Here is a 27,473-nt window from a genome sequence, read left to right on the forward strand (position 1 = left end):
GTGTAAACCATGGTTGTTTAGCGTATTGATTAATAAATGTGTAAGGAATTTTTTGTTTGTTTGTTTGTTTATTAAATGTATATGCCGCCCATCTCCCTCAGAGGGTGGAAAGCTTGGACTAATGTTAGAGGTGTGTTAGTTAGGGACGTGAATGTTCATGCTCTTCTGTATGCAGATGATGCCATATTGGCTGCAAACTCAAATGATCTGCAATAAATGTTAGATTATCTGATGCTGTGTGGAGTATGGATCTGAAAATTAACGTATAGCAGACCCAGATGGTTGTGTTGCAAAGGGAAAAGTGGAGTGAACAATTTTGAGTTATACATAAATGGTTAAAATTTAGAGCATTTAGATGAATTTGTGCACAGTAGTAGAATGTTAGCTAAAGATGGACAATTAGAGAAAATTTAAGAGATGCAAATACTAGTGAAAAAATAGTACTAGTATGTGGTCTGCTGCAAGGAATAGTAGTATGTTGTTGAAAGAAGAAAAATGCCTGTGTACAAGATTGCCCTCTGCTGATTTTCTTTTTTGAAAGTGAGAGTTGAGTATGTCAAAGTAACTTAAAAATAAGTTAACTGCAATAGCAATGAGTTAATTAAAATGTCTGGTAAAACAATAAGATACAGGGTCAAAAATGAAAAGTGTTGGGTGAAGAGTATGAAAGAAGTACATTGAATGGCTTGGTCATATAAAGAGGATCAATTCATAAACCAAATATATGAGGGAAAGAAAAATGGATCAAGAGGAAGGAGAAGACTGAGAAACCTGTGGTATGAGATCATAAGAACAAAAAGCAAGAATGATTTGCAAGGATGGAAAGACATAGAGAAATGCAGTATTAGTGCACAGTAATCTAGATTTGGTGAAATTTCCTTTTTTTTTTTTTTCTTTCCTCATTGTCTGCCTTTAAAGGTCTCAGTTGTGTTATATTTCCTTTCACCTTTTTTAAAAAATGTCTCCAGTGGGCTTCAAACAAACAATATTTATTTGCAGTCTTACATCACTGATTGGAAAAAAGGGATGGAGCTCACTGGGATGTATGTCTAAGTTAACATACATTAGTTGGCATTCTTATAGTAGAAAAGTGTTTGCTGGATTATGCTTTCAAATATCTTATGCCAGGGATAAAAAAAAGAGCCATCAGAGTTGGGGAGGTCTTTTCTCCCGTTTTGGTGAATTTAGAAAGGGAACTATAAGACAAAATAAGGGCTTTCAGTCTTGAAAAAGCTCAAGGAACCAATTAAAGTCCTTAAAATGTCTTAGCCCACTCTGAAATTAAGGATCCAGTGTCCATGTACTTGTTGAATATACAAGAGCACACACCTTAAGTTCAAAGTTTGATATATCCCTTGAACTTACAGCAGTTGCATACTCTTGCCACATGTGAATGTAGTACCACATGTAAGCTGCTGGCAATCTCAGGATGACATAGAGACGCCATGCAAGTAGGATGGGTAAGTCCAATGTCCATCCTCCATCATACATACTGTGCATTGTCTGAAATTCAAAGAGGCCATACAATATTATAAGTAATTTAAATCTAGCTTCTAAAATGTCAAAATACCTCAAAAGTGGAGAAATGTTTGATTTTGGTTGTTTACCTAAAATCAGCCAAAATTTATAATAGAATTAAGAATTGGAACTCAGTGTAAATAGTGATAATTATACTCCTATATCTTTAGAAAAATTCAGCTACTGTAATCATAGGCATCTTTATATTGGAGTATGTTCTATTAAAGTCAGTGAGGTTTACTTTTCAGTACTTAATTTATTTCTACTTTGCTTAGATAAAAAGAATACTGTTTTTGGTCTGGTAACCATTTGTAGCCTGAAGGATTGCTTTTCATGGCCCAAGGAGTGAAAAAGAAGTGAAAGTCCCTTTTAATTGTAAAATTTTGCTTAGACTAGGTTGTATGTCTATCTCAGAATATATAGCCCAGCTGCACAGTGACAACCTACCTATTGACTTTTTTATATTTGTTTAAATTGTCTTTATTAAAGTGATGAAAGATACCTGTGCATCAGTGTTAATGTCCTAATGCCAAAAAATAGAGAGAGAGAGCTCTTGAGTTATTTGTATTAGACATAAACGTATTGTATTATGATTCCATCATATGAAAGCATGAAGGAATATCTGAATCCTCCACTGATTCATATATATTCATATATATTGGGGGATGGAAGGAAAGTGTAAAATTCTTCAGGGGTTTCCTGCCAATTTTCCTATTCATATCTTGAGCATCCAGTTCACTGAAGTAAATAGATATGTTTTCCATTATTATTTACTTTCTTTGCATTCAGAATATTTGTCTTCCCCAGACATCATTGTAACAGCTGTTTGGGCTGTGTGGGTTTTATTTTCTTTCTTTACTCCTCACCCCACCCAATGTGTTGTGAAGAGGTGTTTGGTCCTCTTTTTCAAGAGCACAGAAAAGTATTGAAATCAATCTGAAAATGTTTTCAGCTAGGCTTCTGATGACCCAGCCATATTGTAGTCTTGAATCTGTTGTGTCTCTCCTCCTCAACTGAGGACAAAAAAAAAGAAAAGAAAAGAAAAAAGCTTAATCTTGTGGGGTTACATAAAAGAAGGAATGTAGAACAAGGAAGGAATTCCCTTTATGCTACGCAGCACAGAATACACTGTGATGGCTGAAAGTGCCTGTGGGCATTTGGTCCCTACTGGTTCTCACACTGAATGCAATGATGCCCGCAGATAGGCTGTATTGTTATCAGTTAAATGGGATCATGAGTGTCTGAAAGGTGTTTGAGAATGAACTGAAAATCATTTTCACAAGTGGATGATTACTTCTGCCACATGTTAACCGAACTCTATCAGAATGGCCCAGATTTTGAGACTGCATTAATTGCTCTTTCAACCTTGACTGAGACTTCTTTTTAAGAAAGCCTTTTGTAGAACTGAACTGTAATATGTATTGATTTTTTTTTCCTTTCTACCTTTTCTTCAGCTGTGATAAAAGCTTATAAAAAGTAAAGGATTCATTTTTGAGATGCAGATGGATTTTTTCCTTACAATTTAATAAAGGATCGACACTACCCCCACCCCCACCCCCATAAACTATTAACAACATTATTCCTCACCCACCCACCCCACAACATTGGTGAATTATTGTTTTAGGAGTCCATAAATAATGATGCCATATAGTCACTTATTTAATATTAATTAGGCTTCTCTCCTTTTTATCACAAACGTCAAGGAGAACGATGCAAACCTCATAACATAGTCTTAAGTGCTATAAACCTTTGTCTCATGTGTTTGTGTGTGTGTGTGTATTCAGTATATTCTGATGTTATGCTCTACATGGTATATAATTTTAAAAAATATATCTATTTTGTTAACCTTTAACATAATTTTTATATTTTTTCCTAAGAAGGCTGGTATGAAATACTTCATTTAAACTGACATTTATAGAGTAAAATATAGTCCAGGATACTATTTCTCTTAATTCTATTGAAATAATACATGCTTGTTTATTAGATGATATGTATTTAAATCATTCATTTAAATAAGGCATTGGAACAGATCTTTTTTTAAAAAAAGGGGGGCACAGAAGGAAATAAAGCTTCTATTCTGAGCTTGGAGCATGGAGCCAATTCAGAATGTTCTGTCAGAACGTTTCATACATTCTGTGTTCTTATGGAACAAAATTGGAATCTTATTCTATCTTAGAGAGCTTTAGAATTGAAAAGAAGCCTTTTTCTCCCTGATTTTTCATCAGCCTCAGAAAAACTGGCCATGGGGGTGATTTTTTTCTTTTTTTTTAAATGCAAACATATTGGTGTAGTGGTTAAGGTACTGGGCTACAGGTTCTGTGAGTTCTAGGCCTCCCTTAGGCATGAAAGCTGGCTGGGTGACTGTGAACCAGTTACTCTTTTTCAGCCCAACCCGACTCACTGGGTTGATGTTCTGGGGAAAATAGGAAGCAGGAGGATTAGGTATGTTTGCTGCTGTGAGTTGTTTTTTATTTTTTTTTATATATATATATTGTATATATAAAAATAAAAAGGGATAAAAATCTAATGATAATAATAACAAAACAAAGTAATAGAAAATGAAGAAGCTAAAGTGCTCTGGGACTTTAGAATTCAAATAGACACGCACCTGCCACACAATGCCCCAGACTTAACAATTGTTAATAAAAAAAACCAAGAAGTATGGATAGTGGACATTGCAATATCTGGAGACAGGAGAATGGAAGAGAAAGAACTGGAAAAAATCACAAAATACAAAGACCTGCAAATAGAAATACAACAACTATGGCAAAAGGAAGCAAAGAGAGTACCAAGAGTAATAGGGTGCAATCCCAAAACATCTGGAGCACCACCTGAAGACCATTGGCATTGACAAAAGCACCACCAGTCAATTGCAAAAGGCAGCTTTTCTTGGAACAGCTTACATCCTGTGACAATACCCCTAACACCGTCAAACAACAACATCTACCTATGCCAGGTCCTTGACTGGACTGCCAAATCCAATCTAAACATCTGGCTGACTGTGCAAACAACAACAGTAATAATAAATATTCTCTAGCAAACAGCAAAGGCAATAATTGAACACATGTTTTGCTACTTTCATTGCTCAGCCACAGAGCTGAGCCAGTAAGGTAGCAGCAGCAATAAATTAACTTCAGCACAGCCCATGAACAATACAGGTAATCCCCAGTTTAAGAACGAGTTCCGTTCCCAAGGTCTGTCCTTAGGTCGAATTTGTATAATACTGTACAAAGTACTATTGGGTAATGAACTCGAACCATTGTGCATTTAACTCGAACCATTGTGTTTTTAACTTGAATTTTGCTACAGTAAGCTCCGTTCTTGATGATGCGTCGTCTGTAACCCAGAAGTTCTTAACCCAGGGACTACCTGTATAGCAACAGGAAAAAGTACACTTTACTGGCTCTTAGTGTGAGACTTCTTCTGAATACACATGCAGAGTGAATACTTTTTGGATATGGAAAGTTCAACAGACAAAGCAACGTAGATTTACATTTGGCAACTTGAAAGTTCCACGGCATTGCAATGCCTTCTGTAATGTACTTTTGCATTTAGCACCCTGCTTCAGAAAGGAAGTTCGTACATTCAAGTATGAACTTCCCCACAGCAAACTGTTTTTGAAGAAGCCGATTCATCTTACTAGGCAGGCAGCGAGATGTGCTTAGCTGACTTACCCTTAGCCAGCAGTGTTAGTTCAGGTCTGTGGCAGCAGGGACGGATTTGCGCCTGCTATTTTATTGGCTATTGCTCAGATTCTCAAACTATGTGTTGCTGCAAGTCAGAAAATGGCATACCTGTGTCCCCGCCCCCCCCCCCGCAACAAATCCTGTAATTTAATTGGATCTGGGACTAGGCAAGAAATTAATCATCCTCAATAATCAAATTTCAATTTCCAGGTGAGAGTTCGATTTCTGTAAAATTATACGCCAGGATTTACTTCCATCTTCCCTGCCCAGATAATAATCCAGTCCTGGTATGCACATTACAAGAACACAGAGCTAGATCTCTGTAAGACAATATAGGAGCAGGTCCTGGTAGCATCTTTGACCTAAGTTTGCAAGCATTTCCCCAATTTCCCCCCCCCCCCATGCCATGGCCAACTGCACTATCCAATGTCAAGAGGAAAGATGGCCAATCCTCACCCCCAAGGTGGCAACGGCCACCATTTTCATATGCATGTTTTGTGTTTGTGAACATTGTTTCATTTAGAGATTCGCAGGTATCTCAGCTCTACTCTGAAATAGTTGAGAACCTATTTTTTCTTCTTGAGCAGGAATTTTGTACTACCTGCATACTAGGCAATATTTTTTTAAATGTATCCCTGACTGACCAAGTGATCGGAGACATCAAGAGCATAAACCGCTGCCATCACTGTCAAAGAACAGTACACTGTGCTTAACTATCCTAGCCCCCTCGGGCTTGAGTCAGTTAATTTAGCAGTTACAAGGTCATAAATCCAGCAATCAGAGATGTAGTTATAAATACAAGTTCAAGTTCAAGGGAATAAATTATCTTACAGTAGACAAAGTTCACTGAACCAGGTAACATAGCAAGACCTAGATGTAGCAAGAGATATGCAGGGCACAATTTAAAATGGAGTATAAAGAATACAGGGTTGGGTTTCCACAGAGAGATGTGTTGCACTCAAATAGGACCTTAAATACAGGAAGCTCTCAGCTGCACTGATCAATTCTTATTACCTTAGGGTTCTCCTGAGTAGTCCTGCCTATGCTGGACATTTCTCCATGTACTCCAACATCCATCTACTCCCTGGTTCCTGACTCTTGCCAGAAAGCTGGCAGCATTCCCATTGGCTGGTTGGATGAGCCTCCAGTTCAAGATTTAATCACAAGGGCCAAGCACAGTGGCTCCTGCTACCCTCTCATTGCTGTTGGTGAAGCCAAAATTTTCCTAGTATCATTTGATGATTAAGTCAGTTTGCTCTTTCTTCCCTTGTAAGGATGACTCTTCAGTCAGAGACATAATAACTGCCTTGGAGCAGTGATGGGCAACCTCATGGTGATCAAGGGAAGCATTAACGTCTTTGACAAGGCTGAAAGCTACAAACAGGATAAGGTCACATCATGAATATGGACAGAGGCTGGGGTTTGGGAGAGTAGAGTTTATAAAGATATTCTCTCCCCCCTCTCTGTAATTGATATGCCTATTTTAGAAGTTGGACCGCAGCTTTCTTATGTTTCTTACTTCAAGTAATCATAAATACTAAAATCTAATCTAAAGGCCCCAAGAACATGGAGATTGCAAGTCACCCACCTTTGTTTTTAGGTATTATTTTTGTCAGAATGTAGCATATCCATAGACAGGACAAACTTCATAACCTCTTTTTAGAAAGTAAGCATTATAGAAGTATCTAGCTGGATTACTGTAATTAGGAGACACTCTGACCCAGATAACAAATCATGTAATCTATGAATTATGGTTTAGCACAATATATGAACTCAGCCACTATTTAATCAACCAATTCTCGGCTAAAGAGCTCTAAGCAGAGTGGATGAGTATATAAGCACAGAGGATGAATATATTTCATTATTCAGTGTTTGCTGGAAAATGCAGTGCATTTGAGGGCAAAACACACTTTAGAAATAGTATTGAGTTCCAAAGCAGAGAAAGATTATTTGGATCCAGTGGAGGCATCTTCACTGTACCTGTTGGCACTTTCTGGGCTCACCCAGTAGAAGCAAGTTAAGGAGTGTTGACGCATGGGTCATACCCTTTTGCCATCTTCATAACAATTGCTTAACTCAAATACATATTTTCCTGAGATCATGTGGGAATGTTGCAAGCAAAAATGTACGCCAGTGTTTGCTCTCAGATTTTATTATATATTAGTTAGAAAACCTTAGTAAGCTATCTTTAGTTCTCAGTTTTTTCAAACTTGTGGTCTTCCAGATGTGTTGAGATTGCCTTTCCCAGAAGTCCTTTGATTGTAGCCTCAACAATTCTACAGGGTCACAGATTGGAGAAGACGGAGTGAAAATTCAATAACATTCTGAAAGGCAACTTCTTTAAACTCACAGATTTCTTCCTGAAACAGCACATGAACTATGAGCCAGAAAACCTCCAGTTTAGATCTTGCCTCAGCTATAAACTAATAAGGTTGCCTTAGTTTCTAAGTTTCACTTTTCATGCGGGGTATAGAGTATAATATTGATTTACCTTTCAAGACTGTTTTAAATTATGAATAGATAAGATGATATACATTGCATGCTCCTTATATAGATGGTAAGTAGTGCTAACAATAAATGCATCAAAACAGTATCCATGTATTTTAAGGATAAGTAAATAAAGAGGAATATAATAAGAAACAAATGCTCAATTCTTTAGAGACTCAGTTTCATGAATGTTGATTTGTGGCCATTTCAGCATAACGTTTTTAACTGAGAATGATTTGTTTTTACATTTAACAGGTATTTGTATGCCCTTGGACAAAAAGTTTGGAAAAGATGGAAAAAACGCTACTTTGTTCTTGTACAGGTTAGTGATGTTTCTTTCTTGTTTAATTTCAAGAGATGCTGGTAGAACAATAAACTCATAGTATATATAACACTACATGCATATATACATATGCCTGCATGTATATATGTGCGCCTTGGGACTCAGAAATGTGCAGTTTAGTTTGTAGAAATATTCTTTAATAGCTAATTTCAGCAAATCAGTTCCCATGCACACAACTCTTTGTAGTAGTCCCATGATTTATAGTGTAGATCTAAGTCTCCTGTTAGAACCCACTTCCAAAATCCTGATTTTCTTTCTAGGGTATACTTAAGAAAGCAAGTCTGTATATCTTCACCTCCAACCAAGGTTGTGCAGTACTTTGGATTCAATTCCACAATGGTGCTTCAGAGTGTGCAAGGGTATAAATGTAGCATTCACCTGCAGCTCATTAAACCAACTGTGTATTTTATGAATGCTACATTTGCAACCCTCACACAGCCCAAAGCACCTTTTGGGAATCAAATCCAAAGCACTACACAGCTCTAACTTCAGCTACAATCACACTGTATGCTATGTACGTATATTTTGAAGTTGTCAATAGATCTAGCCAGTGACAGATTCCCTCCTTTGAATCTATGCTGGAGGGTGAAGAGACAGCCATTCAGTGGTTGCAGCATCTCTAAAGCATTGTGTTGTGCTTCCCCAAAGTCCCTTCAGCTGACAAGTCTATGGAACTTCACAGGCATCTATCTGAGAAGGCTAACGCTACATCCTAAGAATTCTGGAATATGTTGTTGGGTCTTTTCCCATAGTTTTCCTGCTGGCAGACGAATGGGTTCAAGCAAGTTGTTACCATGTCATGGGCAGTGAAGATTAATTTCTCCTCTGGGTTCCCCCATATTCATGCATGCTGGATGGATTACTAATATCCTTAGTAACTTACCTGGCCCTCCCTAGATCATTTTCAGAACATGGCGGAGGGCTTTCACCAAATATTTTTGTCTGGTCTCTACAACTGCTTCTAGATTAAAAATTAACTTTTGCCCCTCCTTGTTACCAACAGACGTCATATGAGTTTTTCGGGAACATTTCCTTTTGTTTATTGGCAGACTAAAATCCATATGGCTAAAATATGAAAAGAACAATGTGAATATAATACATGAGAAGAGTACAGATACAATCTCATGCTTTTATCTAGTATGCAGGAACTATGAACATTTAAAATTCATCTGTAGTATTTGTGATTATTGGCCAATCTAAGCTATCCACAAATATTACCTACAGTTTTCTTTCAGACGCTGATCGAAAGAATTATGCATAAACTCAGCAGTACTCATACATGCATACTTTAGCACAATGTATGTGATATTGTCATTCTAAGCCAGTTTTCAACTCATATTGATATCTGTTCATGTAAAGTCTGTTTGGATAGGTCTCTGCTTTTTTTCTGTAAACAATACTTTCAGTTAGTGACATATAAAATGCATTTGTTTAGAATGCCAGCCAGCCATGTCTTTCTAGAAGCTACAGTCTGGGACTGAAGCAAACGAATCCCCCTTCTTTAATCTGCCCCACTCTTAAACACCTCAGACTCCAGGTCTCTGTTTTTCTCCTCCAACAGTTTTCCTTTTGTTTTCTGTTTCTCAGAATAAGTTAGAAGAGGCAAACAGCAGTCTTGTCTAGTTGGAAGAGATGTTCTCTCCATTCCCCCCTTCCATGCACACAAGTGTACACTTGGTTGTTGATGGTGTTTCCTCCACCTGCAGTCTGAAGTGCACAGTCCAGTTGACCACCTCCTATGAATAGGCCAGGTGTAGAATGCCTATAAAGAAAAATACTGACAGATGGGCATTTTGCCATCCCTTTCATAATTCTTGCACTGTTGACACTGCAGGAGTTGTACTAAATTGGAACATTTTTATTTTAACTTTATGTAACAGAGTTATTAAGAGGCAGGTGAACTATTGGTTAAATAATGAATAACCCCATCCAGAAACTTTAAAAAGCCATTTATAGCAGGTAGCACTAAATGGTTGGTCTGGCTAACCTTTTGTCTGATTATGATGATCATTTTGCATTTTGGTAGTCTTATACCTACAAATTAAAAACTTGGGGTCAAGCACAGATGGCATATACATGTTCAAACTATTGCTTTTCTCAGCAATGACACAGAATTGAAGGCCCACTTATTTTCTGGATACCTTTCCTGACTGCTTTGGCTGGGGTTGTAATGTATGGCCCACAGCCTCATTGGGCATACCAGCATCTCATTTGTGGTCCTCAGATTTCCCCCAAGTGCGTGAAGCCAAACATTTCTGTCTTATTTGCAGTGGGGATATAATTGATACAAGGATGCCTGCCTAAAATGTTGCAAGTGCAATTTTCCCCACCGAGGAAAAAGAAAAATAAGTCCTGACTCCAACCACTGTTGAAGTACAGCCCTTAGACATTCTATGCAAAGCCTGATATGACCTTCAAACTTTTGTGCACTCTAGGTTTAGAGGCACATATATGTGTGTTAGTGTCAGTTGAGAGGAAATGGCAGTGTTCAAGGTAGATGAACCGATGCCTTACATATATTTATTTATTTATTATTTATTAATCATATTTATATAGCTGCCTGTCTCACACAGGGTGACTCTGGGTGGCATACAACAATTAAAAAATAAATACATAAAAACCCCATAAAAAAATACATTAAAAATTAGATATAAAAAAAACTGTAAAAACACAAAATAGGAGGGGATAAAATTAATAAGGGAGCCATCATAAAATCTCCCCGGTCCCTTAGGAGCCCCAGGCCTGATCACATAGCCAGGTCTTGAGGGACTTGCAGAATGTTAAGAGGGATGGAGTTAATCTCACTTCTGGGGGGAGAAGATTCTACAAGGCAGGTGCCACAGCGGAGAAGGCCCGCCTCCTGGGACCTGCCAAATGTAATTCTCTAACAGACGGGATCCGCAGCGTGCCTTCTGTGCCAGATCTGATGGGACGAGCAGATGTAATTGGGGAGAGGCGGTCCCTCAGGTAACCCGGCCCCATGCCATGAAGGGCTTTAAAGGTCAAAAACAGCACCTTGAATTGGACCCAGAAGCAAACTGGCAGCCAGTGCAGCTCGCAGAGCAGAAGTGTAACGTGCACTGCCCTAGGGGCACACATAACTGCCCGCGCCACTGCATTTTGCACCAGCTGAAGCTTCTGAATACTCTTCAAGGGCAGCCCCATGTAGAGCACATTACAGAAATCCAAACGGGAGGTGACCAGGGCATGAGTGACAGTGATTAGGTCCCTCTGATCTAGGAATGGGCACAACTGGCGCACAACATGCACATATACCTGGTTAAAAAAATGTATTGATGGGAATATATAGAATGGTGATTACATTTTCAATTTAGTATTGTTTCTCAAAATTGGTAGTGGTGACAGTCAGATAAAAAGGTGATTACTTCTCAAATTATGGTTTCACAATGATTGCACAATCATTGCTGCAGACCTGTAGTATACAAGCAGATCAGTGGTATTATTCTAATGTCTAAGTGCCTGTATTTTGAAAGTCACTTTGCTTTGTTGTTATGAATTTCAAGTTGTTAATGTACAGTTAACATATTTGTTCTAAGCCATATGGCAGGCTATTTATAACTCCCATTGTTAGTAGCTAGTTTATTGCCCATATCCCACTGAACTAAGAGCTGAATGTCAGTATAACATGATATAGTGAAGTGTAGCTAATTCAGGGCTTCTCTTTATTTTTCACCTAGGTTAGCCAATACACATTTGCTATGTGCAGCTACAGAGAAAAAAAATCTGAGCCTCAGGAGTTAATGCAGCTTGAAGGATACACTGTGGACTATACAGCACCCCATCCAGGTATTCTGCAAATGAGTCAAAATGTCTGATTGCACAGAAAATTAGGAAAGAGGACTTGTTTTGTCTTTTGGTAAAATCCCATCAGGTAGGTAGGTAGGTAGGTAGGTAGGTAGGAAGGAAGGAAGGAAGGAAGGAAGGAAGGAAGGAAGGAAGGAAGGAAGGAAGGAAGGAAGGAAGGAAGGAAGGAAGGAGGAGAGAGAGAGAGACCACTTTAGGCCAAGTTACATTTCTTATTTCAGTTTCTATCATATCAGAAATAGGTTATCTCCGCCTCATTGTAGATCTGAATTGCCAGGCTATATGTTATTTTAATACTATTAAAGCCGTTGATATCATGAATTGATGTTATTAATTGAAAAAAGGCAATATTTCCCTCAAAGATGAGGATGAGAGTTTGATGATCCTTTTATACTGTTCTTCCTCCTGAAGATACCAAATGCAAAGCCGATGCATCTGTGTAAATGGTGTTGCTACCAAGTAGCCAATTTTGTGTAACGACCATCATAGAATTTTTTCCTTTATGCTTTTTTTTTTTTGCAAGAACTCAACCAACCTGTTAGTCAGTATACAAAGCTGTTTAGGGACAGAACGTTTCAAGGGAAATTGGTTAACTAGAGAAATCTATTTGAGTACAATCCCCTAATATATACCCAAGGGTCAAAGTGTCATTTTGATTACTTGCCTACATGTCTAACTGTAACTAGAAATTCCCTCAAACAGAAAAGTTTACTCATGTCACTGGGGTTTGAGGTGAGCATGAGTTTGTTTTCCCTCACTCCAATCAATGTATTGAGTGGAGCTGGGAAAGTCCCTACAGAAGAACATAAATGCTCTTCCTAAGAGCTATCTGAGAGACCCTTCTGAAGACGCTTCTGCTCAACAGGCCATTTCTTGGGTAGACAGGACTAGGCATTCTTCTGCATGTCTCCCAAGCTTGTATAATATTACTCCCTTTGTAATTGTTCTCCATGTTTTCTGGTTCTACCAAAGACATCAAGACCTATTTCTTCAATTTAGCTTTTGAGTGGTTTTAATGATTTTTAACATTTACGTTTAACCATCCCTTTAATTGTGTTTTAATGTAGTCACTTTGAGTACTCTTTTTAGGCTGAAAGACAGACTATAAATCCAATTAATTAATTAAGGAGGTAGGGGAAAGGGAGAGCTTAATTTCATGTCAGTCAGCTTGACTGAATCCTTAATTCTCCTAATCCTGCAGGCCTTCAGGGTGGTCAGATGTTCTTCAATGCTGTCAAAGAAGGTGACATAGTGATATTTGCCAGTGATGATGAACAAGATAGGATCCTGTGGGTTCAAGCAATGTACAGAGCCACTGGTCAATCTTACAAGCCTGTTCCTGTAAGTCAAGCACAGAAGATGAATTCAAAAGGAAGCAATACTCACACAGATTTATCACAGAGTAAGTTTACTTTGTTCTTAATTTATGGGATTTCAATTGTATAATTAATCAGCATTTACCTTGACTTTTCTTGATAAATTATATTATTAATAACCATCAAAAACCTGACTTGTAGCTCATTATTGCTGTTGTGTTACTTTTTAAAATATGCAGTTGATATCATTAAAATTCAGTACAGATTCCCATAGAAACAATTTTTAAGGATTATTTTTCTTGCAGAGTTTCCATTGATTTTATAACAAATATCTTCAGTCAGGGACTCAACTGACTCATTATTTTGATGAAATAATATTGAGCCAAGAAGACCACAGGATCATATAGCTTCATGATTTCTCATTGGGAGGAGATATGTTGGCTACTTCAGCTTTTCAAATTCTCTTCCTGGCCAAGAGTTTGAATCTGCAAACTCAGGGAAGGGGAGGGGGGTAATTGTCATCTGGGAAAGTTTGTTGACATCAAAGTTTGTTGACATTTCCTGCAGTTAACCGGATGTGAGACCTTACTAGTAAGGTCTGACTCTACGATCAAGGTGGGAATTCTAATGTACTGTCCACACTGCTGAAGACTGTCTCCAACTATCCCTTTTGGGGGAAGGTTGTGGAGAAAATGTTTGAGCTGCATCTGCAAAGGACCCTAGAGGAGATAAATTATCTGGACCCTTTCAATCTAGTTTCAGGCCTGGGTTCAGCACAGAGATTACATTAGTCCTACTTATTGATGATCTCTGGCTAGACTGGGATAGGGGTAGTGCAACCCTCCTGGCCCTGCTTGATCTCTCAACAGCCTTTGATATCATTAATCATAGTATCCTTCTGAGCTGTCTCCAATGGATAGGAGTGGGGGACATTGTATTATGGTGGTTCTCCTTCCTGAAGGGACTTTTTTAGTTGATGGGAGGTAAAGGGGAGAAGGATGCCCCATGGCTTGACATTCTTCCTATTCAGCATCTACATGAAGCCACTGGGTGAGATCATCCAATGGCATAAAGTCAGGTTTCATCAGTATGCTGATGATACCCAACATCTTGGCCCCTGACTAATTAGTGATGCTGTCAAAGTACTGTCCAGAAGCCTGGGCACTGTCTGGGATGGGGAAGAAGAGTTAAGGCTTAATTCCAGCAAGATGGAGTGGCTATGGATTTGAAGCCCAGCCACTTCCAGTGATATTCCACCATTAACTCTGAACAGGGTTGCACTCCAGGCAGATTCATTTTGCAATTTTGGAGGTCCTTCAAGCTCCTGTGGCTAATACGGCCTTCACTCAGCTCCATCCAGTGTACCAATTGTGACTTTTCCTAGCTGGCATTACTTACTGTTATTCATGCCTTACTTACCTCTTGACTGGACTATTGCAATGAGCTCTACATGGGACTGCTGTTGAAGCTGCAGCTGGTCCAGAATACTGCAGCTCAGATACTGATGGATGCTCCTTGAGGCAACCACATAACACCCTTACAAGAGCTACACTAGTTGCCATTTGGCTTGTGGGTGCTCCTATCCCCTGGAATAGCACTCCACCTGATGTGCAGTTGGCTCCTTCTGGCTCTTAAGAAGCTGGTTAAAACCTGGTTGTTCCATCAAGCAAGACAAGTTGGTTTGTTGTAATTGCCTCTTGGTCAGGAGAGTGGGTCACTTTTCATTATTGTTGATGTCTTTAGTCATTACTCCCAGTTCCATAAGTGTATTTCTAGTAGTTCTTTTATTATTTGTATGACTTTAATCTCAACTTTATGCCAACTGAAGTGGTTTATAAGTCTGTAAATAAATCAAATCCTCTACAAGCTGATAATATAATAGAAACAATTGCTCGCAAACAGCCTTTGGGCTAGAAGAAAATCATAGCCACAGAGTAAAGCATTAGTGCCATTCCAACCATGTTAGCTAACTAATTCCTATTTAACATTTAACATCTCTTTCTATTGTAATGGGGACATTTTTTTTCAAATAATACATTTTGCCATATTTAACTATGCCATCCTTTTATGTTGTGTCTTACTTTGTTTTCCAGTCCCTCGCTATTTCCATTTGGACCATTTGGTAATAGAAGGGATATTTATGAATTATTGTTTTATTGTATACATAGGTGAAGGTGAGAAGAATTTGCAACAGTCTCTCGGTGCATCAAGCCTGATTTTTTCTCAAGAAAAATATTTAGCAATACTTTAACATTTATATGATGCACTACTTCTGAAGTAAGATGCCATTCACATTTATATTTATTGATTTCCTGATACAGATGATATATATTTTTAAAAGTTGAGGATGAGGTCTTAGGAATGGCATGCCTGGGTTCACTCTCCAAACTTTCCATAAAAAAAATATTGGCTGCTTTCTCCTAAGGCTAGGAAGAGACAGGCATTCCTTAAGTGTAAAATGTGACAGGAAAATATGTGGTCCTGTTTGGCAGGTATCAACCTAAGGGTTGCTATCATTTCCCTTGTCATTGTGCTGCATCCCATCTGTGTCTAGTTACTTGACAGTAGCTACAGGATAATTTTCTATTTTATCAAATTCTCTTTCCATCTTACTTCATGCAATTGTTTCTTGATTTATCACATGAACATATTAGGTATGGGGGAATAATCAAAATAGCTGGCCTTTGCTGATTTATTCTAATGGCAGAAGTGCAGCAAAGATGAACCCTCCATTTTAATAAAACATTCTAGTAGCTAATTTTCTGTTTCCCTTGTGTTATATGAAGACCGGTAAGGAAAATTACAATTAGATTTTTATAAATGATTTCCCCTCTCTATTTCACAATTTTACAATTTACTTTTATAATTTTAACTGAGCAGTATCCCCTGCAAACCTAAGTTTGGACCAGGTTCTTTCTGCTCTTCTTAGGAACAACACATTGTATTTCTGTTCATGTATTTATCCAACTGAAGCTCAAGGTCGGTTATCAAAGGGCAATACAGCAATGCGGAATCAATTTATGTTGATGTAACTCCACTATAAGTTCAAGGGTCTGTGCTACCAAATAATTAAGGTTTTGATGGTGTAGCACTATGCAGTAAGTAAACTTGCTTTCAAAAAAGTTAATGAACATACATAAACTAATTTGCATTTCTTCTTTTTAAGAGATAAAGAATGATAATATCAAAGATCAAGGCTGCAAATTATTTTGAAAGGTCTGGCTCTAATTTATATGCATGATGAAGAGAGAAGGAGCACCATTCTCTCTCTTTTCCTTTTCTGTATCATCAGATGATAAATATTTTTACAGTAAGCAGTAACCATAATCATTTTTCCAGGAGAGGGTTTTACATATATGAAATTAATAATAAACTGCTCTATATGCTACATCACAATTTGGCTAGAAAGAAAATATCAATCTATTTAAGACGAATTCAAATCCCTACATCAGGAGTTTCTTAGACCATGTAAGTTATATCTAAAATTAACATATTCTTTTTTATGCTTGGTTCTGCTAACTGCAGTCTTGTAATTATTTACATGTGAATATATCTTAGGACATGGGGAGTGAGGGAAGTATTGTTTCAAAAACTCTGTAAAAATATACTCTTGTATCTGTAGATGATAATCTCATAGCATAAACTAACAATGTGTTATCACACCGTTTATTTGCTATATGTACCTTGTTAAATCTGTCACATGAATGTGATTCTTGATTTGACAATGCAGAGCCAAGTAATATGAATTAGTTTCTGCATCTTTTCAGGATATGATGCTGAAGATCCTTCAGCTTGAATTAAATAATTCTTCCATCTGCAAATGCAGCTGAAAGTTGGACTTGACATGGATCAATATGATCTGGGGCTAAATTTCTAAATGTGACTGATTATGTTAGCATCATGCCCACAGATCAATATGGAGTTTTATTATGAATCTAACTCTAGAATTGGGTTTAATCAATAAACTTTTGTCTCCTTTTTTATAGAAATTTTAGGTATGTAGTACAGTTTTCAAAATATGTTGAGAATACATCTTTTCTAGTAACAAACATTAAAAACCCTATATTTGAAATTAAAATAACAAAGAGCAAAGACCTTATTGTAAGGGTCAAGTCAATTTTTTAGTTGATAGTGGTCTGTTTGCTCCCAATATTGTGTATGAAATCAAAGTGAGCTAATGTGCTAATGCATAACTAGTCCTTTTGGCCATGGTAGGGCTTTTTCTGTCCATACTTCATAGCAACTTGCATTGAGGATTTTGACAAAACATACCATTAACTAAAGAATCACGAGATTGTGTCTTTTGATAAACCCGCGGGGTTCAAAGGCGTTGAAAGATGCAATCTCTGAACAACAATAAATTCAGATATTTGATGGAGGTGCCATTTAAGATGGTATGTTATATATAATTTACACAAAGAAATATTGTTTTCACTTTCATTACTCTTGTTCTGGAAGACTGAAAGAGCTCTTTGCCATTACTCCTTTACGTTTGTTTCTTTAAAAGCCGCGTATGAAAAGCAAAAGACTGGAAATGACCCTGTGCAGGACTATGTGTTCATTTCTGCTCTAGTTCGACGTTTAAGAAATGAGCTTCTAGCTATCTTCCTCTGCTACTTTCCTCTGAGATGAGTATCTTCTTCGTGCCCGTAAGCACAGACATGTTGGTGTTTTAAATAGAACATTCGGTACCGTTAGTATCTTGTGAAAACAGGCACCCCGTCGTCAATACTGGCAAAACAGTTATTAAACTTTCCAAAATTTTAGAATGTTGTTTCAGAGAAACCTTTGTGGTGGGCAGTGTATGAAAACAATATTGAAAATATTTGCATGTGAATATTTTGTGTCTATGTGTGTATTTTAAAATATATAAAATATACAAGAACATATGTACCCACACTAATGTGCATGCACAGATATGTTAAAAAAAAAAAGTTTTTTCTTTTGCTCTGTTTATCCGTGAATTGTTTTATCATTGTCACTTGCTTAGATTCCGTTTGTGATAGTATTTTTAGAGAAAGAGCCGGTGAGACTTGGAAAAGAAGAGAGGTTCTGAGTAAAGCTGTTTTCCAAGTAAATTTTAAGCCAGTGTTAAAGTGGAATAATCTATATCAAAGTATTATTTTTTACCTTCCTACAATCAGATGCAGATCATGCACAGAAACATGACATGGATGAGTTTATTTCCGCTAATCCTTGCACATTTGACCATGCTGCACTCTTTAGAGTACTCCAGAGACAGACCTTGGATCACCGATTGAATGATTCCTATTCTTGTTTGGTGAGTAAAAGGGCTGGAATAAAAGAAGTGAGGGAAAGAAAAACTGAGAAATAGTTACTGCAAAGTGGTCTTTTCTTCTAGATGCATTTAATAACTATGCGTGAGGTTAGTATAAAGGATTTCAATCGATTGGCTTCAAATTTGAAAATTATACATTTGCAGGCTACTGCTGTGCCACTCAATAGAAAAGAGAAGAGATTCAAACTGACTCTGAACTATGGTTTATCAGCTCCTCTAGGGAGGGCTGAATAAAAGCAGAAGGCTTTAATAAATATAGAACCCTCTGTGGTCGGATTTGCTAACACCTGTACAGGCATTTTAAGGTACAAATCCAGCTTGCCAGATGTCAAGCATTATGTCATCTATCTTGTAATTCTCTCCTCCTTTATGGACTGGGAAGAGAAAAGAAATGAAAAGAATAGAATCAAAACCACCGGGGGAGAAAGGTTTATTGCCCTTATATTCAGCTGAGTCAAGGTTAGCTTTGTAAGCTTAAATCCTGAATGAATTACTTACCACTCTAGAGGTAATCTGTAATTTCTTTTCTTTTCTTTCTTTCTTTTTTTTTTTTGTCACTTTCAAATGAGCACATAGAACATTTAAAGAGTGATGTTGCAATCATGAAGGTGGATAATTGAGAAGAATATGAGGAAAAAATGTAAACGCTGATGTGCAATTCTTCACACGAGTCTCTGGCTTGGCTGCCTGATTCCTTTTGTTTATAGCTGTAACATATTTTATTGCTGTCACCAGCCAACAGAACAAAAGATAAGATCATAACCTGTTGAAAATCTTTACGTATTAAAAATGATAAAAAAAGAATTGTACAACAAAAATAATAGCTTTCGTGGAAAGAGAGGAAGCATAATGTGCTGTGAAAACAATGTGTTGTGAGATCAAATCCATTAAACTGAGTGTTAATTCTCCGCTTTGGGCATGCCATATTCTTAAATCTCTTGTACTGATAGTTTTGTTTTGTTTTTTTAATTTATAAGCTACTAATTGCACGAAAAAATAAGGGCAAAGCATTATAAAGCAACAAACTTAGGTTTGCTATTCACTACCTGCAGGGTTTTTAAGAAAAGTAGCTTTATTATACACATGCTATTAGAGATGTGTTTGACAGCGCTAGTGCTTGACATTTTAAAAATATTTTAGGGGTGAACTGGAATATATAGGATATTGTTCATTCCTTTATAGGCTCAGTAATGCCATGTTAAAAAAAAAATCCCTACTTGGTTTAACAGACCTCTGTTGACTTCCTGCCCATGATGGACATAAATGTGAAGTGTGATGGAGTGTACTAAAGCAAGGAGGGTAGGCTTACTTGCCACAGCAGGCAAAGACTAGGGAAATGTAGAATATTGGAGGCTGCCTTATATTGATTCAGACCATCATTTTATCTAATTTATTGTGTGCCTGTTTATTGTAACTCCCGAAACTTTCAGATAGGTACCTTTTTCGACACTACTTGTAGATAACAAGGTTGAATCTGTATAATAATGGATATGCTTTGCCATTGATTGTAGCCCTTCTTCTTATTAATAATATTTGAAGCAAAGCATGGTATAGGCGTGGAGAGGGTTATTTTTGTAACCCGATCATTTTTCTCTCAGTGTTGGTAGTTTCTGCTGTTGGAAATTTGGCACCCATGGAAACCTGGACAGACATCAGCTAATTTATAGTAAAAATTCTTCTCTAACATGAATTTAGAAAGAATATTTTAATGTCCTTCTATTCAATCTGCATATTGAAAATAACTATAAAAGGGGGGTCTCTTGCATTTTGATAAATTGGATGAAAGTAGCTACATGCATTATTTCTTCACACAACAAAGAAGCCTAATGTGGAAGAACTAGTTTTAAACACAAACTGATTAAAACCATAAGTTTTGCTGAAGTATCTTTCCTCAACCTTTCAGGCCTTTTGGCTGTAAAATTCTGTCTGTCTGTCTGTCTCTTTCCTCAACTCCCTGGTAGAGAATGGAAAACTTTTAAGCAACTATAAAACAATACATTATTACTGTAATATTATCTAACTAAAAACTCAACTTTCTTTTGTGCCAGCAAAGCTACAAATTTGGGGGGAAAAGATACAAATGAAAACTCATATGACAAAATGGACATTCTACAGTTCAGTGACAGAGGATATGATTAAGATATAGTAGTTCCTGCATTCAGGCACTTTCAGGGAGATATGAGAAAGATAGTCTCCAAAACCCTGGGCTGCCAGTCAGAGCTGGTAATTTTAGATGAAGCAGACCAATGGTTTGACTTGCTACAAGACAGCTTCCTATTGGACCACATTCCTGTTGCTCTTAAAAAGCAGAATATTGAAATACCTTGTCATTGTAAATAACCACGCCTTGCTTGTTATTCACACAAATGGCTCCATAAACCTGTCATAGGCTTCTTTAGTGATTACGAGAAGAGTAATCTTGGCTTTTTTAGCCAAGAAGCTGTTACTTTTCAGCTCTGTCAAAAGAGGTCTGCTACTGAAAATTCCCAGTTTAGCCCTTTTCTAATATGTGATATACTCAAAACCAAGAAAATTATTCTTCATACTTTGTAAAATGCTGTGACTAAGGAAAAGAAAAAGCACCCTTGATTTAATTTTTTTTTCCTAACAAAATTGAATATTGTTTAAAGATGGCAGATTTATTGTTGTTCAAATTTTCCCAAATTAAGGTCAGACTGTCTGGCACCTTATGGCTGTTTCATGCTATCACTGTCCTTATTACTGATCTTGGTCAAATGAAATATTGTGTGATATTTTTATTCATGTTTAAGATACAGTGGGGCAAAAAAGTATTTAGTCAGCCACCAATTGTGCAAGTTCTCCCACTTAAAAAGATGAGAGAGGCCTGTAATTTTCATCATAGGTATACCTCAACTATGAGACAAAATGGGGGGAAAAATCCAGAAAATCACATTGTCTGATTTTTAAAGAAATTATTTGCAAATCATGGTGGAAAATAAGTATTTGGTCACCTACAAACAAGCAAGATGTCTGGCTCTCACAGACCTGTAACTACTTCTTTAAGAGGCTCCTCTGTCCTCCACTCGTTACCTGTAGTAATGGCACCTGTTTGACCTTGTTATCAGTATAAAAGACACCTGTCCACAACCTCAAACAGTCACACTCCAAACTCCACTATGGCCAAGACCAAAGAGCTGTTGAAGGACACCAGAAACAAAATTGTAGACCTGCACCAGGCTGGGAAGACTGAATCTGCAATAGGCAAGCAGCTTGGTGTGAAGAACTCAACTGTGGGAGCAATAATTAGAAAATGGAAGACATACAAGACCACTGATAATCTCCCTTGATCTGGGGCTCCACGCAAGATCTCACCCTGTGGGGTCAAAATGATCACAAGAACGGTGAGCAAAAATCCCAGAACCACACAGGGGGACCTAATGAATGACCTGCAGAGAGCTGGGACCAAAGTAACAAAGGCTACCATCAGTAACACACTATGCTGCCAGGGACTCAAATCCTGCAGTGCCAAATGTGTCCCCCTGCTTAAGCCAGTGCATGTCTGGGCCTGTCTGAGGTTTGCTAGAGAGCATTTGGATGATCCAGAAGAGGATTGGGAGAATGTCATATGGTCAGATGAAACCAAAGTAGAATGTTTTGGCCTAAACTCACCTTGTTGTGTTTGGAGGAGAGAGAATGCTGAGTTGCATCCAAAGATGCACACCATACCTACTGTGAAGCATGGGGGTGGAAACATCATGCTTTGGGGCTGTTTTTCTGCAAAGGGATCAGGGTGACTGATCTGTGTAAAGGAAAGAATGAATGGGGCCATGTATCGTGAGATTTTGAGTGAACACCTCCTTCCATCAGCAAGGGCATTGAAGATGAAACGTGGCTGGGTCTTTCAGCATGACAATGATCCCAAACACACCACCCGGGCAATGAAGGAGTGGCTTCGTAAGAAGCATTTCAAGGTCCTGGAGTGCCCTAGCCAGTCTCCAGATCTCAACCCCATGCAAAACCTTTGGAGGGAGTTGAAAGTCCGTGTTGCCCAGCGACAGCCCCAAAACATCACTGCTCTAGAGGAGATCTGCATGGAGGAATGGGCCAAAATACCAGCAACAGTGTGTGAAAACCTTGTGAAGACTTACAGAAAACGTTTGACTCTGTCATTGCCAACAAAGGATATATAACAAAGTATTGAGATGAACTTTTGATATTGACCAAATACTTATTTTCCACCATGATTTGCAAATAAATAAATTCTTTAAAAATCAGACAGTGTGATTTTCTGGATTTTTTTTTTCCCATTTTGTCTCATAGTTGAGGTATATCTATGATGAAAATTACAGGCTTCTCTCATCTTTTTAAGTGGGAGAACTTGCACAATTGGTGGCTGACTAAATACTTTTTTACCCCACTGTATCACAAGAATCCAGGGCTCTGAGAGCTAAGGGGGTTGTTGTTATTATTTTCCTGGAACATCAATCCTCCTTTATTGTCTGTCTGTCTGAGTAGCAAATTATGTATCAGGGTTTCTATGCTGATCCTCCCAGGGTAAATGCTTGACTGCCCGAAGCCTAAGAAGTATGTTTCAGTTGACTCAGCTATATCCATTGCAAGATATGGAGCCTAGATATCAACACAGGCTTCTAGATGATATCCTGGGATATCCTGTGCAGCCATCTTTTTTAACCTTAGAACAAAAAGTATGAGCAGCTGACTTTTGCCTCAGGGCAAAGTGAATAACTAATTGCAACTATTTCTATCTTATTCTACATGCATCATTGTTTTTTCTTCTCTTCCAGAACTTACATTTTCTAAACTTAATAGTCTTTAATATTCCTTTGCAGTTTTTCCATATAATATCCTATCGTGATAATCTCCTTTCCATTAGAAAATTAGCTTGTAGTCCATTGTATTTGAGATACCATTTTAGACATTTTGGTGAATAGTGTGGAAAGGTTTTGGACGAACTATTGTGAAAAAAAATAATTACTTCTGACATTTTCATTTGTCAAGCTAATGATTGTTGGAGTTTATCCCCTTGTAAGTTATTGATAGAAGAAATGGAATGGAGCTTATTAAAAATATAATAGTTCAAAAGGTTTCTATAATGCACTGAGAAGCTTGTTTGGGGGAAAAAAGTGAACAGCCTACATTCATTAAAAAGCTTTTTCCCTCCCCATCTCTTTTAGGGCTGGTTTAGCCCAGGCCAAGTCTTCGTGTTAGATGAATATTGTGCTCGTTATGGAGTAAGAGGCTGCCACCGCCATCTCTGCTACCTGAATGAATTGATGGAACACTCAGAAAATGGTGCTGTCATTGACCCAACCTTGCTCCATTACAGCTTTGCCTTTTGTGCTTCTCATGTTCACGGCAACAGGTATTTTAATATGCAGGCATGCCACAGAAAGTCATTAGTCTGTGTGATAAAGGAGAAACAAGCAATGTATTTAGATTTCATTTCTCCCTCTTAGAATACAGCAAAGAAATGAATGAGTATAAGGGTTAAATTCATACAAAATATTGCCATTGGTTCTGGAGTGTGATCAAATGCTTTTCTATAAATGAGGGCTCCAGTTTAAAATACACCAGCATTTCAAAGGTACTCTACTTGAGGGCTATTTTTTATTTTATCCATCAGGTATAGAGAAGCCTTCCCCAACCTGGTACCCTCCAGATATGTCAGGCTACAAGTTTCATTGTTCTCAAGTGCATGGTGGCTAGGGACACTGAGAAAGGCAGTATAACAAAGTTGAGGGAGGATGGCATGAAATAGAAAGCAAGGGGAACACTGCATTCTAATACATAGATAGAAGCAACGTTACAGGAGATACTGTCAAATCTGTTATCATGTGGTTTAGAAAGCATTATAGACCAACTATACAGATAGGACTTGATGGCATTTGGGTGTGAATCTTTGGCTTAGACAAGATGTGGACAAATTACGTTGACTCGAGGATCACCCCAAGGTATGCACACTTTATTTGCAGAGAGAATAGGGTTTTTGAAAAGTGAAATGGGTAACTTAAGCCTTTAGGAGGCTTACAGCCCCAGTTTGCTCCTTAGACCAAGAAGAGAGCTCTGCTTTGACCTCCCAAACAAACAAACAAAAAAAACAGGATATAACTTCAATCAAAAAAACAATGAAATAAAATATTTTTGAAAATTTCTGGGTGGGTCACAAAAAGGATGCTGGTGGACTACTTCTTTGTGCTTCTTGCCTACACTTGTGTTTAAAAACGCTATCCAAGTTTAGCAGTGATGAGTACATCATGATAACCTACCATGATAAGATCCTTCGTGGAGTCCAGTGATTTGTTTTAAGTACTAGCTTTGGCTATGATTTTAAAAGTCTGGAAGGAACTATGCCTTTAGCTAGATTTGGAAAATATTTATGTATAGTGTACTAAATCCATTGTAAATACAGTCATTTGTTTCAGGACAGAGTGGGATTTGACTCCTGGACATTCCAATAGTGATTTCTAGTTTCATTGCCTTCATTTCTCCTATGTTTCTTTCTTGCCTTCTAAGACTCCTTTACATCTGTTAGATCATAATAGTTTGAAGAGAATGGGTTCTTCTGTTAAAGCAAATTTTGTTTTTCTAAGTAGATTTTGTCTGGCAAACAATCTCAATTTGAGAGACAGAAGCAATTCTAACCGTAGATTTCAGTAAACTGGTGGGTGGCCATATAAATTGAATCAATAAATTCCATGAGGCATGTGATTCATATGTAATATGGTACTTTGTGTGTGTTTATATGGGTGTACATATACTCATACATATGGGTGGATGTATTTCAAGGTTATCAAATTTTATGTTTAACATTGCTAGAATGAAGACTTTGTATTAAAATAACAAGAGAGTATGTATTTGCAATATATTCAGTTGGGATTTTTTTTTACAGTTTGATGCATATACAGTATATGTATATGGACAGGTAGAATGTTACAATGGAAACTTACCCCACTCCAAGAAGTAGCCAGCAGGTAGGGAATCAGCTAGAATTAATCCACATAAAATTTCACATCAGTCCATTAGGCCCTTCTTTTTTCTTGACTCTGCTCCATCCTTTGACTTTCCACCATAACTTTAAGTGATTACAGTACTTATAATTTCCAGAAATCATTGTAGTGCTCACATCATTCTTGCCAAGCATTAGAAAGAAGCAAAGATCCACTTTTTTATATTATGGGATCACTAAAAATCATGCTCCTACCATTTTTTCACCCAGAGCATAGTTTCATTTAATAGATACATAGCTTCCTTTTAAGGGCATAAACCCTGACAAAGCCAGTGTGTAAAATATATAACCAAGCTGTAAAAACAATAGTCAATATGTAATTAAATTAACAAAGAGTGTTACAAACAGAGGAATATATTCAGAAAAGAGGAATAGTGAAATCAGAAGTGGTCTGGAACATATAAAATCCTCCTGAAAATTAGTAAAGTGGGAGCTATATGCATTGCATTAGGAGAGAGCACCCCAGAGATGTGGAACCACCAGAGCAACAGTCAAATCCTTATTAATCACCAATCTCATGATACTCCCTCTTTAGCAGAAAGCATAGTTTTCAAAGTTGATTTTACATCTTGCACAATCCTACATTTATGTCGATTGTGTTTTAGATCAGGGTTTCTCAACCTTGGCAACTTTAAGACGGGTGGACTTCAACTCCCAGAATTCCCCAGCCAGCCTTGTGAACCCTGTTTTAGATAATGTAGTCCCAATCAAATAGGCATCCAAGGTGGCTGGTGCAAAATAGGTTTAATGTGATCTAAAAGATAGTTTTGGCTCTTGCATTCCTTCTTAGTTGTAGTTTCCAAATCTTTTCTTTTTTTAATACCAACTAGAGGTATATTATAATAATCAATGCTGGATTTAAGCAGAGTTTGTGATTATTTTGGGGGCAAGGGCAGGTTTCTTTGGGTAAGCAAGCTAAAACTTGTAAAATACTTAGATGAACAAACTAAAATATGTAAAAAGCATTCCTGGCCACATATATTATTGAATAACAATATGGCCAGGAAAATTCCTAAACATTGCCTCTGCTTCTTTAGAAGTGTATGTCCATCTAAAGTAATTTATACATACGTCCCATCTACAGCAATTCTCATCTTATCAGGATTCTGCTTCATTTCTCCTCATCTATTACAAAACTGGTTGGATGTCTACTGTTTTCTTGAAATTAAGAGATGGAAAACAGAGGTAGAGCTGTATATCAGCTGCATATTGATATTTTAGCCAAAACTCCTAGATTACTTTCCCCAGCAGTTTCATGGATACGTAAAAAAGCAAGGGCAAGAATATGAAACCTTAAGAAACCCTAAAGGCTATGTGGTTAAGCAAGGTTACCAGCTTGAAAATCACTAATATATACATATTCTTTGTGTCCTACGGGTGCTTTTTTGTGACTGCCATGTAGTTGCCCCCATACACTTCAACAGTGTTTATCTAGTATGAGAACCAGGTCTTATTTTCCTTAGAAATGAAGAGCCCGATTCTGAAATGAAGCTAGGAAATTATGCATTTGTGCATCATTTTATGTGACCAAAGTGGGAATCTTGGCCTTTTATCTGCCTCACCGATCCATTAAAATTTGCCGATTATATTCTGGTACTATTTCAAGCACTTAGCAAAGTGAATGTGCCTAGGAATTCTAGGCACCTACCGTATGCCACTGACTTCGTTTTGAAAGGATCTTATTTCATAAGCAGTACTTCGATGAAGCGGTGATGAGCTTTCAGGCTGAAAGGCCCTAGTCTAGTTTTCACCAGCAGCTGTGGCTGGCATCTTCAGAGGAAGAGTGAGTTGCTTTGTAGTGTACCTCTTGACAGCTCACAGGCAACTGAACTGGGCTGACTGGGCCCTTGCATTTGAACCTGGCAAGCCGATCTCTGATTGTTCCATGACACGGGAGTCGAAGAAATCTGGTTCCTGATTGATTCCTTGTCCGACTGGTCCATTTTCAATTAGTATTTCCCTTGATTCTTTTGAGCATGTATGTGTGTGTGTGTGTGTGTGTGTGTGTACA

At 37.7% G+C, this 27,473-nt stretch overlaps 1 protein-coding gene across 8 annotated transcripts in view; it reads left to right on the forward strand.

Moving 5' to 3' along the window:
• CADPS2 (calcium dependent secretion activator 2) overlaps window positions 1–27,473 on the forward strand; it is a 335,958-nt gene that overhangs the window by 173,140 nt on the left and 135,345 nt on the right. For all 8 annotated transcript variants that reach the window (XM_088141678.1, XM_025164784.2, XM_088141679.1 and 5 more), the window contains exons 9-13: window positions 7,947–8,013; window positions 11,733–11,841; window positions 13,061–13,261; window positions 18,320–18,456; window positions 23,631–23,818. In XM_088141678.1, coding sequence (XP_087997804.1) covers window positions 7,947–8,013; window positions 11,733–11,841; window positions 13,061–13,261; window positions 18,320–18,456; window positions 23,631–23,818 — 702 coding nt within the window. The remainder of the gene's footprint in view (window positions 1–7,946; window positions 8,014–11,732; window positions 11,842–13,060; window positions 13,262–18,319; window positions 18,457–23,630; window positions 23,819–27,473) is intronic.

This window comes from Python bivittatus, unplaced genomic scaffold (genome assembly GCF_059951505.1).
Source record: "Python bivittatus isolate LINGU-HERP-01145 unplaced genomic scaffold, Pbiv_v1 ctg000330_np1212, whole genome shotgun sequence".
Lineage (NCBI taxonomy): Eukaryota > Metazoa > Chordata > Lepidosauria > Squamata > Pythonidae > Python > Python bivittatus.